Genomic DNA, 13,446 nt, shown 5'->3' with positions numbered 1-13,446 from the left:
TTGTTCATTTTATCTTAGATAATTGAAAACTTATACTTTTGGATATTTTGACTTTTGATTGAATCAAATTCTTTTCGCGTTTACTTTGAATTAAAAAAAGATGCGGTGCAGTTGTTGGATTGGATTAAACTTTCAGCACATGAGCTTCCGTCAGTAATGGAACTCGGTCTTCCATACCGAAGGCACGTACGCTAATCATATAGCCACGAAGCCGGTGTATTTCTAATATTAATAAAATTTTAAAATACTTATACAGATTTTTATCCTTTCTATGTTCTTTGTAAAACAGACGTGAAACATATTTTTACCAGGTAACTATATTTTAATTTTATTATATTTAAAGGTGCGAAATTGACCAAAAGTGTGTTCCACTCAGATGGCAGTGTGATGGGAGAAAAGACTGTTTAGATGGTTCCGATGAGCTAGGCTGTCCAGAACCTGCACGTAAGTAAAATTAATTTACTATCTGCCACAAAGGAAGCATTACTGACATATACATATAAAATAAAATGTTGAGCACTTATCACTCTGTCGAAGTGAATACTGCAATTTAATTTACATTTATTCATACAATGGCTTTCAACTTCTAGCACACATATTCCTGAGAATACGTTCACGATTCCCAGAGTCTACGTAACCACTTTTCAACTCAAAAACTGAACTGTCATGTTTTTTCAAACTAAATTTGATATTTACTGGAAACTAAATTATCAGACTTTAGGTTGCAAAAAATCAATAAGATTTTCATATAGCTGACGGTTCCATCGCATTTTTGATGGTTTTGTGGGAACTTAATGTTACTGTATGAAAATGGTTAGCGGCCCTGTTCCAAATTCTATTTCAGTAGGCACAAGTTTTCGGTACTAACCCAGTGTCATATGGCAATTGCTGATGTACTTCAATCAAAAAGATCCGACCTCTGCTTTAGGAACGAGTCAATGTCCTCACTACACATCCTCCAAAGTATGTCTTCTGATGGGCTTTATTTCTTAAAGAGATCCAGGAAGTTTATTTTAACCTGTGCTTCGTAATAACTTGTTATATGTGTTATTCCTTACAGAGACCGAGGAAGTTTATTTTAGTTTATGTTTCGTAAAAACTTATTGTGTTATTTCTTATAGAAGCCCAGGATGTTTGTTTTAGCATATGTTTCGTAAGAACTTATTGTATGTGTTATTCCTCATGGAGACTCAGGAAGTTAATTTTAGCTTATGTTTCGTAAGAACTTATTGTATGTGTTATTTCTTATGGAGACCCAAGAAGTTTATTTTAGTTTGTGTGTCGTAATAACTTGTTATATATGTTATTCTTTATGAAGATCCAGGAAGTTTATTTTAAATTGTATTTCATAAGAACATATTGTATATATTATTCCTTATAGAAACACAGGATGTTTATTTTAGTCTATGTTTCGTAGTTATTCCTTATAGAAACCGAGGAATTTTTTTAAAGCTTATGTTTCATAAGAACTTATACCCAGGAAGTTTCTTTTAGGTTACGTTTCGCAAGAACTTACTTATATGTTATTCCTTACGGTGACCCGAGATGCTTATATTAGCTTATGTTTCGTAAGAAATTATTGTATGTGTTATTCCTTATGGAGACTCAGGATGTATATTTTAGCTTACGTTTCGTATTTTTTAAAAAAAATGTTATTCCTTATGAAGATCCAGGAAATTTATTTTATTGACTTATAAAATATATGGAATACATGCTTCGATATAACCAAAGTACTCAACAATTTGTGTTCCTTAATTATGTTAATGAAATGAGGAAACAGCCGATTTAAACTTGTTTTTACACACCAAATTCTCTGTAGGTGCAAATTCAATAATACACAAAGAATGCAAGACTGGACTGGCACTCGAACCCGGGATCTTCAGCTTACCGTGCCGATGCCTTAACCACTATGCTACCCAATTTGCTCCTAAAACAGCTATATACTCTCTCACTCTTCGGTGTTCTTCCAGTGGGACTACTTGGCTTGTACCATAATCTAGCTGTTGAACTTGGACAATTCAGTGTCCATGTTCAGAATATCGCTAACGGTTGTATTATCAGTATATAAGTGAAAGGAGAAAGCAACCGATTTAAGGTTACTTTTACACACCAAATCCTCTGTAAATGCGAATTCAATAATACACAAAGAGATAAAGAGTGAACAAGTGCATGACTGGACCGGACTCGAGCCCGAGATCTTCGGCATACCTTGTCGATGTGTTAACCGCTACGCTACCGTTAGCAGTGTTTTGAACATGGACACTAAATTGTCCAAGCACAATAGCTTGTACCACAACCCACGTGGTCCGAGTGGAAGAACACCGAACCGTGAGAGAGTGTATGACTGTTTTAGGAGTGGACTGAATAGCGTTTGTGGTTAACGTATCGGCACAGTACGCCGAAGATTCCGGGTTCGAGTTCCGACTCAGTCATGCACTTTTGCACTTTTCAACCTGTGTATTATGTAGGAGTGCACTTTACATTAATTTTTGGGAGAGCCAATTGTTTGGTTTGTCGTTTACATAGGAAGGGAAAGTCTTCAAGCTAAAAATACGTTGCTTTGTGTAGAAATTTGAAATGCCCATTTATACTAAAACAATAAACATGTGAAAATCTCAATATACAACATGTATTAAGCCTCATTAATCCCCGTTAAAGGTTACTTTTGTATATAACCGTGTACTTTTGTATATACGTACTAGTGTATAGTAGGAAAGTTCATTCTGCATTAAGGAATACAAATATTCCGCATTAAGACTTTAGTTATATTTAAGTTTATTTTAGCTTATGTTTCGAAAGAACTTATTGTATGTGTAATATTAGCTACTGTTTCCAACCTTGTACATAAAAAAATAAATATAATAGTTTTAAGTTAATGACGATACATTGAACGAGCTCTCTTGTGGCTAAATACATTTTTATCTTCCGTTCTGTAGGCTCGATTCCCATTAAAATTATGTCAACCGTAGTCTTTTGTTCCATATAGACTATATACTAATAGAAAAAAATAAACTTCAATCAAGATAAAGGTTAAATTAGTAGTCTTCTACGATTTAAATTTTGAATTAAGCTGTTAGACATCAGAAAATGGCATTAAACCACGTACAGTAGAATGTAACCCTTTCATTGAATAGCTTTCAGGATTTCCCTCAATTTTCAATTCAAAAGTTATTGTTGAATATTTTTTGAATAGGATATTTAAATATATTTTTGAAACTGAATGCATTAAATAAAGGTTGGAAAATACTTATTATTGAAAAGACGTGAAATTTATCTAAAATTTGAATTATTCAGATCATATATATAAAATTGTATTATTCTTGCGTACAATATTAGTATTTAACAATGAAAGTAACATCGATATTTTGTAGGGTGTGGCCACGGGCAGTTTCAATGTGAAGATGGTTCAGATTGCATTCCAAGAAGATGGCTTTGTGATGGTGCAAATCATTGTCGTGATAATTCGGATGAAAAGAACTGTTCAAACATTGGTAAGTATGCCGTTACTGCTGTTGTAACTTGATATACGCATACTCGTTCAAATTGTCCTTTTTCGCTCATAATAGGTAAAGTATGTTGGAACATAATCCAGTATCTTCTGGTTCAGAAAACTCGCTGATGTGATTTCAAATGTAGTGGAGCTCCGGATTTCCTTTCCCCTTATGGCTGACTTTTAATGAATTTATAAAAGTTAAGCCCTTCGCCTGATAAATCTGTAGATTGATCTCCATTTCAAATTAGTTACTAGGCATTGAAATAAATAAATAAATGAAAAGTTTTTATTATTTTCACGCATCTTACTCTTCTCTACTAGTCTCGAATCGAATTGAAATAACAGATAGTTCTCCATGACATTTTCAATCTTGGTTTCTCGTACCATTATCAATTACAAGCTATAATTAAAGAATTGAAAGGAATGCCATTAAAGAAAACGCAATGAGTTATTACTGTTTAAAATATGTAATATGCAATTAGTCAGTCCATGTGCTGATTTGATTAGATAGTATTTATGCTTTTTAATGGGAACTTAGTACAGGTTAGTTTGTAATTTGTAGTTTTATGGCATGTGTCCGGACACTGTATTTATACCCAACCCATAACGGTTAAGCCCTCCTAAAGTGAACCTAAACCCAGGGCACCCAGGATTTGTGTTGGCTCTCCTACTCTTAAGGAAAATTTAGTAATATAATAGGAGTCCATTTCGTAGTGACATAAGTTCATATTTCATGAATGTCACTATGTTGTACTAAAATAGAACAGCACGGTGAATTCTTATAATAATTAAACAAAATTTCTTTCAGAATTCATTGAAAACAATGAGTATTAATAGAATATTTAAATAATTTATCATAGACATCTTAATTGTAAAAAAAAATTCTAATGCAGCATTGTAGAAAATGACAGGTTAATTGGTATCAATGACCTGTTGCAATTTCCCCAAGGTACTACTGATTGGTCATGACAGATTGATTGGTATCAATGACCTGTTGCAATTCTCCCAAGGTACTACTGATTGCTCAAGAACAAGTATAATTACTCTTTCTCTACCTTTTGCTTTCAGTTTTATAAATACATATTGGCAATTTTGAAATTTAAAGTTAGGTTGTAAATACTCGTACATACTGTAATAAATTTTCGTAACACACACTACTTACTATAGCAGAATCCCTTCATGCAGAAAATTAAGTGCATCAAATATGGAAAATATTGATAGTGTTTCCACCTATAACATGTTTGCACAAGCTACATAACATGTTTTTAATAAAACATAATCCATTTAGTATGATTTTTTTTTAAAAATGAAAATTACGTTTCACTAGTTAGATACTAAATTTAAATATGTAAATACCAGAATTCTTAATCTGTTTCTATAGAGCTTTCTCATTGTTGAAAAAATTATATATTTCTGATCGGTTTCTGTTTTTTCATGAATTTTTTATATAATTTATTTACTATGTTTTTATTTTGCAGTTTTTACACAAGCTATTTCGAAAGTTATGAGATAGTAACGATTGGTTTGTGTAACATATTTTGTATAAACATGCGTTGAGTTCTGAATAGATTTAGAGATATGCTACTATTGGAAATTGCCACGCACTACAGTATTAGGAAAGGCATTAGATACGGATAATTTTTTATTGTGACATTGTAAATTTAAAATAAAATAAAATAATACATAAGTTATTTTACACAGTCCATAGGTTGAATAATGTTTGGAGCAACCGTAGTGTCCTCCTGAGAGGTGTTTTGTCATACACCTTTCTACATGATGCAAAATACTTAAAAAGTAATAAATTGTTCAAGATACTTTGCGGCATTCTATCTTCAGGGAGGATAACACCTGTATCTATACTGGCAGAACAATCCAGTGTACTGTACTCGATATACGGCGCAACCTATATAAAAGACTCTAATTCTAATTTTTATTCCATTGATTAAGATGGTAATATTGTCCTTCTCAGATAACGTAAATAAAGACTTTTTTAAGTTGACAATTGTTTTGAAATAACCACAAAATGAAAGGGATTGGAATAAACATATTTAGTGTATATAATTACTGTAAGAATGAAGTGCAGTGTTATTTTAATATGATAGTGAATCAGTGACTTTTTTGTTTTCTCTCCCTTAATGTAGTTTGTCAAGCAGAAGATTTTAAGTGCAGAGTAAGTGGCTGGTGTATTCCTAATTTATGGCGATGTGATGGAGTTAATGATTGTAAAGATAATTCAGATGAAGAAGATTGCACGCCAGACTTCACATGTAAGTGAGAAATTTAAACTATTTTAATATTCTTTGTTAGTATTATAACATACAGAATCCATCCTCCTTGAGAAAATTAATCTAATATATTAGCTATCCAAAAAGGTTCTATTAGATTTTGACAGCTACCCAAAAAAGTTCTGTTGGAAATTAAAAAGTACTAGAAAGTTCTGTTGGATTTTGAAAGGAACCCAAGAAGTTCTGCTGGATTTTGACAGGTACCCAAGAAAGTTCTGTTGGATTTTAAGAAATACCAAAGAAAATTATGTTGGATTTTGAAAGGTACCCAAGAAATTTCTGTTGGATTTTGAGCGGCAATAAAGAAAGTTGTGATGGAGTTTGAAAGGTACCCAAGAAAGTACTGTTGGATTTTGACAGGTAAACAAAAACATTCTGTTGGATTTTGACAGGTACTCAAAAACCTCTGTTGGATTTTGATAGGTAATTCCTTTCTGTCACTGCTGCATAATCCACGTCTGTGAAACGTCACGATGAATACAATGAACTCAAATTCTCAAATTCCTCAGTTCCTCAAATTTTTAAGCATTTGAAGATAAAATTGCCCTTCACTTTCCGCCAAGTAGTACGACCTTTTTGTGAACTATTCCCGTTGAGACAAAAAGAACTATGAGCATGGATTTCCCTTTTGATTTGCTCATTCTGGCCTTCTTTGATCTACATGATTGGGGTGTGTACCACTCTGAGTTTTGCATTTTGGTTTCCGGATCGTACTTGAAAACCCAGATCATCTTAAGTTATCACTTGCTGCAAAAAATCTGACTCTCTTCTTATATAATAGAACAGTTCACGAGAAAATGCCAAAGGACTATCCTTGTTTTTATCTGACAAAATCTAGTTTCGTACAAATTTTTCTCAAGTTCTAATCCTCAGAAATGATTCGATGAACCCAGATTTCTGCAGTGTCACCTTTTTTTAGATCAATTTCACCCTGAAAGTCGCCAGAACTTGTCCAGAACATCCTTCACTCGGATTACATTATCATCAGTTCTGGAAGTTAATGGGCGTCCTAAGCTATGTTTTCGTCCTTCAGTTTTCACTTCTTCCTTGAACGTCGTATGTCACCTAAACACTTGCACTGGCGATAAAGCTTAATTTTAATAGGCTTTCCGTGACATTTACAGTGTTTCGATACCCGATTTGTTCAATTTGAGCAAAATTTTATTGCGTACAATTTCTCTAAATTACACTGTATTTTCGTCTATTACGTGCGAGTCCCTCTGCTTTACACTTTACTAAAAATCTATATCCTGGAACGGATCTAACAGTATACCTGAAGCTTTCCACCATTTGCCCCTCATCGTACCTCTATATTCTGACCTTTTTGATCAGAATGTCTTAACCATTCTCAGTATTATCGGTCAAAGCCTGTGTATAGATATTTCCAAATTATTGCATCATATGGTAAAAGTAGAGATGCAGATAAATGACCGCTTTTTAATAAGGCAAAAACAAACACACATATCACAATCTAGAATTTAAAACATAATTTCTTATATTTGCAATAGGATTATATCAAAGTAATCTGGCATCCAAGGTGGGATTGTGATTTTGCCCTTCATGAGAATTATTTCATTCATTCATTATATATATCCCTGATATTTATTATATGTTTGTAATTTTGTAATAATGCATTGCCCGAAGTTTATAATAAATATACTTTTAACGTTTTCGTTGTTGTGCATGTAGATTTAAATTCGTGTTTTAGATTTCTAAGGAAACATTTATCATGCTTAATTTTCTGTGTATTTTACTGCATAAAATATATCTAAGCACAAATTAGCATTGTTTATATGTATATATAGATAAAGTAAATGGTACAATGGAATACAATATGTCATGAAAAATGTAAGATTTCGTTTTCTTTCCAATCGTGTTCGATATAATATTATTTCTAGAAACTATAGTGTGTCCTAATAAAATGGTGGTTCAATAGATGGTTCAAAAGTATGTTTTCCCTAATAGAGAACAAAATAATGATATTTGTAGTAAGGAAATCTATATTTATTGCTGAAGTAAGAGAACCACAACCTACAGTACATGCTAGATATGTTTCTCATAATTTGCAAATAAATTCTATTAATTCTTAGAATTACATATACAGTTTCTCTTTGAGGAACTTACTTTTGGGCCAAGATGGTTATAAACTCAAAATTTACTATGATTTATTTAAGTTTTATAATTTAGATAAGACCGATGTGGAAATTCTTTTATCCTGCCAAATGTATGGAATTGAAAGCTGTCTGATCCACACACTATTAAAACTACGTAATATCGGAATTGCAAACCGTCACGAAAAATTTCATTTTGTATTTGGATACTTTTTTTTATCACTACATTAATCTTTTCTTCAATATGTTACCAAAATCTGTGGCACTAGCATATACATATCTCTGGATCTATACATGATTAGCGTACGCGGCTACAGTGTGGGAGACCCTGGTTTGATTCCCAATGGGAGTGCATGTAGTTCGAATCCCACGATAATCTGTTAAGTCCACGTCACATATACAGTAAAATACCAATATAACCAAATTTTGAAGACTTCCGAGATTACAAAATATTGTTATACTGAAATAAGTCAATTCTCCATAATTTACGTATTGTTATATTCACTGCAGAATCTACATTACTTTAAAATGACAACAAAGTTTAATATTTATTAGATAAGAGGCAAATTAGGATGTATACTCGAAGTATTTTGATGTACAGTAATTACAAAAGGTATTTCTGTAATTTTTCAATATACCAATATTTTACTTTGGATTTCTGCTTGATGCGACATGAATAATTGGCATGGTACGGCAGACTTATGAAATAACGTTCAAAGGTAGATTTTAAAGTTTGCGCTTCTACTTAGGCAATAGTGTTAGTTCTTGCATTGGAAGATGCACAAAACTTATTTAATGGAATAAGGCTCATTGGTTACTTTTAAATCGCTGTTCTTCTCGACCAATCTCGTACATATATGAAAAATATAATATCTGCATAATAAAATTACGTAATAACAAAATATTTATTTCAATTAAATTTGGAAAGATTAAAATTAAATGTTGCCAAAAAGACCAAATTTTCATTCGTTATGCTGAAAGTTCGAAGTTCATTAAATAGAAATATTTTAACATGGATTAAATAGGAAAAAGGAAAGGGATCTAAAAATAATTCCACAGTTCTGAACATTTTGTTTTATTGGCGTTACTTACAGTGATATTTTACTGTAATCTCATTACTGAAAACGACAATAAACTCCACCGAACCAACTATGTCAATATAAGAATAACTTTTTTTTTTTAATTGAAGCTTTTCTTATTTAGGTTTACCTTATCTTTTCTTTATCTATCTATTAAAATGCTACAATACCAATCAAGAGCGACCGAGCTCCAACCTATAACTTTAGCTTTCAAATCTTTGATTTACGGTTATTTGTGATTTCACGTTTATAACAAAGACAATTATTTTTAAAAAGGTGTACTTTATATAAATTACTTAAAGAGATATTTTTACAAAGTTTATCCTTTTAAATTATTGTTCAAAGCCTTTGCCTTTTAATAAGTCTTCTCCGAAATAAATGCAAATGAATTGTGCTGCCATCTCTGGAGTTTTTAAATTATAAAAAACTCTGGAGTTTATATGTTTGTGGCAAATCCTTTCAACAGTGAGATCTCGGAAACTACAGGCTCTAGAAAGATAACGTTTTCACTGATCGATTGCAAATTTTGCGTAGATTGTCCAGTTCTAACTCAATATTTTAAAAAAAACATGGCCATTATTTATTTCTTACATTTTTATGGGTACCCTGGAAGTGTTGAAATTTAAAAAAAAAAAAAACTAAAGCATTATATCCTACCTATTATACATTCCAACACCGTATAATTGTATATAGAGGCTGCATATCTCTCAGGTGTTTTTTCATGGCCAAATTATAATGAAAAAGGAAGGATAACCATTTCTCCATTTAAGTTGAAACTTTATTGTTTGGAGTGTTTTGCCCAATGAACACCATATATCACTGGCATTATAATTGATTGTATGTGTAATGTATGAGCTGATTTTAAAATGTATTTGGTCTAGGAATTAATTCGTGCGGGTGGACAAGAGATGGCGCAACGAACGGAGCGTCCCACAGTTCCGTGTATCCACACATGTGTTGCAAACCCCTGTCATCGCGTATCGTTCGTAGTATAGGGCAGTGGATTAAAGCGTCAACAACACCAGTTTGTAGTTAAGTGAACATGGCGCAATTTGTGCCTGATAAAGTGTTTTTGTGGGGTGTCCTGCTGCATTACTTTAACATGCAGAAAAGTGCGACTGAAAGTCATCGTATTTTGGTGGAAGTGTATGGTGACCATGCTCTAGCTGAGCGAACGTGTCAGAAGTGGTTTGCACGGTTTAGAAGTGGTGATTTCGGCTTGGCAGACCAAGAGCGAGCTGGACAGCCAAAAAAATTTCAAGACGAAGAATTGACAGCATTGCTCGAGCAGGATTCGTGTCAAACGCAGGAACAACTTGCAGCAACATTAGGCGTTGATCAAACAACAGTCTCCAAACGCTTGAAAGCCATGGGATGATTCAAAAGATGTCACATTGGGTTCCACATGAATTGAAAGACAGAGACGTTGAAAGACGAAAAACCATTTGCGAATTGCTGCTTCAACGACAGAGCAGCAAGGGGTTTCTGCATCGAATTATTACGGGTGATGAGAAGTGGATCCATTACGAGAACCCTAAACGAAAAAAAGGCCTGGGTGAAACCAGGTGAACCAGGTCCATCACAACCAAAACGAGATATTCACTGTGCAAAGGTTATGCTGTGCATATGGTGGGATATGAAAGGTGTGGTGTACTATGAGCTGCTGCAACCGGGTGAAACTATGAATGGAGAACGTTATCGACGACAATTAATGCGTTTGAAGCAAGCTCTGGCCAGAACACGACCAGAATGGGAGAACAGACATGATAAACTTATTGTTCAACATGATAACGCTCGCCCACATGTCGCAAAACCGGTCAAAACCTATTTAGAAAATGTCGGATGGGAAGTTTTACCCCACCCGCCGTATTCACCAGACGTTGCTCCTTCGGACTACTACTTGTTCGATTGCATGAACAACGATTTGATTGGACAGCGGTTTACTTCTTCAGAAGATATCGAAACATGGGTCTCTGACTGGATCGCTTCCAAGGATGAGGACTTCTTTCGCCTCGGAATCCGTACATTGCCTGACAGATGGGCGAAAGTGGTGGCTAGCGATGGACAATATTTTTCTTAAGGTATTTATGTATTTTGTGTTTGTACTACAGCTTCAATGTGTGCGTACCAACCGCACGAATTAATTCCTAGACCAAATATATAACGATAATCATGACTGTTGTTCTGTATGGTTGCGAAATATGGTCTCTTACTCGGAACGAAGAACATAGATTGAAAGTATTTGAGAACAAGATCCTGATACGAATATTCGAACCCAAGAGAAACGGGAATATGGAATGGCGGAATCTTCATAACGAGGAACTACATAATTTATACGGTTTATCCACCATTGTTAGGGTCATCAAATCTAGGAGGCCAGGTGGGCAGGTCATGTAGCCAGGATGGAAGAAAGAACGAATGCTTTCAAAATCTTAATTTGAAGATCAGCCGGAAAACGACCATTACGAAGACCTAGGTGCAGTTGGGAGGACAATATTAAGATAAATTTCGCAGAGATAGAAATACAAAGTAGAAGCTGGGTCCAATTGGCTAAGGAGAGAAGTCAGTGGAGAGCTATTGTGAACGCGACATTGAACCTCCTGGTTCCATAGGACATAGAGTTACTTAGTTTATGTAGTTGCTTATTACATACTACATGCAAGAAGAAAGAAAACACAGATCATACATGAATTAAAAACTGCAACCGGAAGTAGGCTCAAATCTTGCAAACGGTACGAGGTATTGAAAAAGTAATCGAAAAAAAAATCTTCCCTTTACGGTATCTCTTGCCGATTTTTTACCAAGACTTCTTTCAGTGGTGTCTGCAAAGGGACATGTACAGATGTGAGGAATAACAAGGAGATTCATGCTCATATATGAATGATGCGCTGTGTAAAGAGCGCAAGTTCAGCTGGTCTATATATTAAAATGCTAGGTATATATGTTCGTCTTCAAACCTTTCGACAATGAGATCTCGAAAACTACAAGTGCTAGAAACGTTCCGTTTTCACTGGTCGATTCCAAATTTTGTGTAGATTGTCCAGTTCTTATTCAAATTTTCAAAAACCGTGTCGTTATTGTTCTATTCAACATTTTTGGGGCCGTTTTGATCCCATAAGATTAACATTGTTGCAGGCCGAAACGACTGTGTTAGGCAACCAGTGGAGAAGTTACGTATGGCGGGTTGACGGACATTACAGGCGCTTTGCGTAAATCTGAATGGCAAAATCCTATTGCATGCTGGCAACTTCAAAGGCCTCAAGAGACGCAATGAGGCGTACTCGGACAGATATGGATTTATTAGGAAAAAAATGTCCACTTGATATCGTGTTACTTCTACAACTTTGCTACGAACTCACTCCAACATCTATACATAGCAATTCACTTCCTTTGTGAGCCTCCTATCCTCTACTTGTGTGAGTAAGGAAACATGCACAGTGGGAAGGAGATTCATAGTCATAACAGAACGATGCGCTGAGTAGACAGCGCAGATTCAGCTAGTTTTTATTTAATTTATTTTCATTTAACCCTTTTACGATCTTGGTTTTTTATGGTAAATTTTAGATTTTCAGTCAAGCAGCTACTGCATCAGCACTGTTTACCTTAGGATCATGGTTTGCACCTAATTCTTTTCAGAATAGAGCAGCCTTTCAAACGGTACCGCTCACATTTCTGTATCATATACCAAAAAAGGGAAATTTGAGGGAAATGGGGATTTTCTCTTTAAAAATTCCCTTTTTAAAAGTTTTGATCCGTCTGGACTGACCCTGTTTACCTTACGATCATGGTTTGCACCTAATTCTTTTCAGAATGGAGCAGCCTTTCAAACAGTACCACTCACATGTCTGTATCATATACCAAAAAAGGGAAATTTGAGGGAAATGGGGATTTTCTCTTTAAAAATTTCCTTTTTAAAAGTTTTGATCCTTCTGGAATGACCCTGTATGAACGTAGAGATAAAATCACTTTAAAAATACCAAGAGATGTACTGGACGCTTGTGCAAGAAGTAAATTAGGTATCTTGAAAACTAAGGACAGGAAAAGTATTTACCACTGTACTATGCATACCCCAAAAATAAGCCAAAGCAGTGGTGGCCGGTGGATTGTGGTTTCGGGGGTTGCAGTACGAACGATAAGAGACAGAAGATATAAAGTTGACTCATTGACTAATCAGCATAACTTTAGATGCAAATGATATGTGACATTAAATTAAATAAAATTCTGTTTTTAAAAAACAAAAAATGCAGAACATTTTATTTATTGAATTTATTTATTTATTGAACAATTTCCCAGATACAGCATAACTTTGCCATTTTACACAGGGACATGCTAACAAAAGAAAGAAAAAAAAAACAAGACAACAATAACAACAACATAGAAAAAAAGAGTGTAAAAGTAAAACTATTCCGTAAAAGCTCGTTTAATTGCTCTTTCAAACACTGGGTAGTTCGAAAAAATGTCCACATCAGTTGTTACTT

At 34.2% G+C, this 13,446-nt stretch overlaps 1 protein-coding gene across 4 annotated transcripts in view; it reads left to right on the top strand.

Annotated features, from left to right (window-relative positions):
• Positions 1-13,446, top strand: part of LOC145683990 (uncharacterized) — a 437,297-nt gene that overhangs the window by 416,727 nt on the left and 7,124 nt on the right. For all 4 annotated transcript variants that reach the window (XM_081755756.1, XM_081755755.1, XM_081755757.1 and 1 more), the window contains exons 10-12: positions 344-444; positions 3,372-3,491; positions 5,635-5,760. In XM_081755756.1, coding sequence (XP_081611882.1) covers positions 344-444; positions 3,372-3,491; positions 5,635-5,760 — 347 coding nt within the window. The remainder of the gene's footprint in view (positions 1-343; positions 445-3,371; positions 3,492-5,634; positions 5,761-13,446) is intronic.

This window comes from Thermobia domestica, chromosome 4, assembly GCF_964235325.1.
Source record: "Thermobia domestica chromosome 4, izTheDome1.hap1.1, whole genome shotgun sequence".
Lineage (NCBI taxonomy): Eukaryota > Metazoa > Arthropoda > Insecta > Zygentoma > Lepismatidae > Thermobia > Thermobia domestica.
The sequence above is the reverse complement of the archived record's forward strand: the minus strand, read 5'-3'. Positions and strand labels throughout refer to the sequence as shown.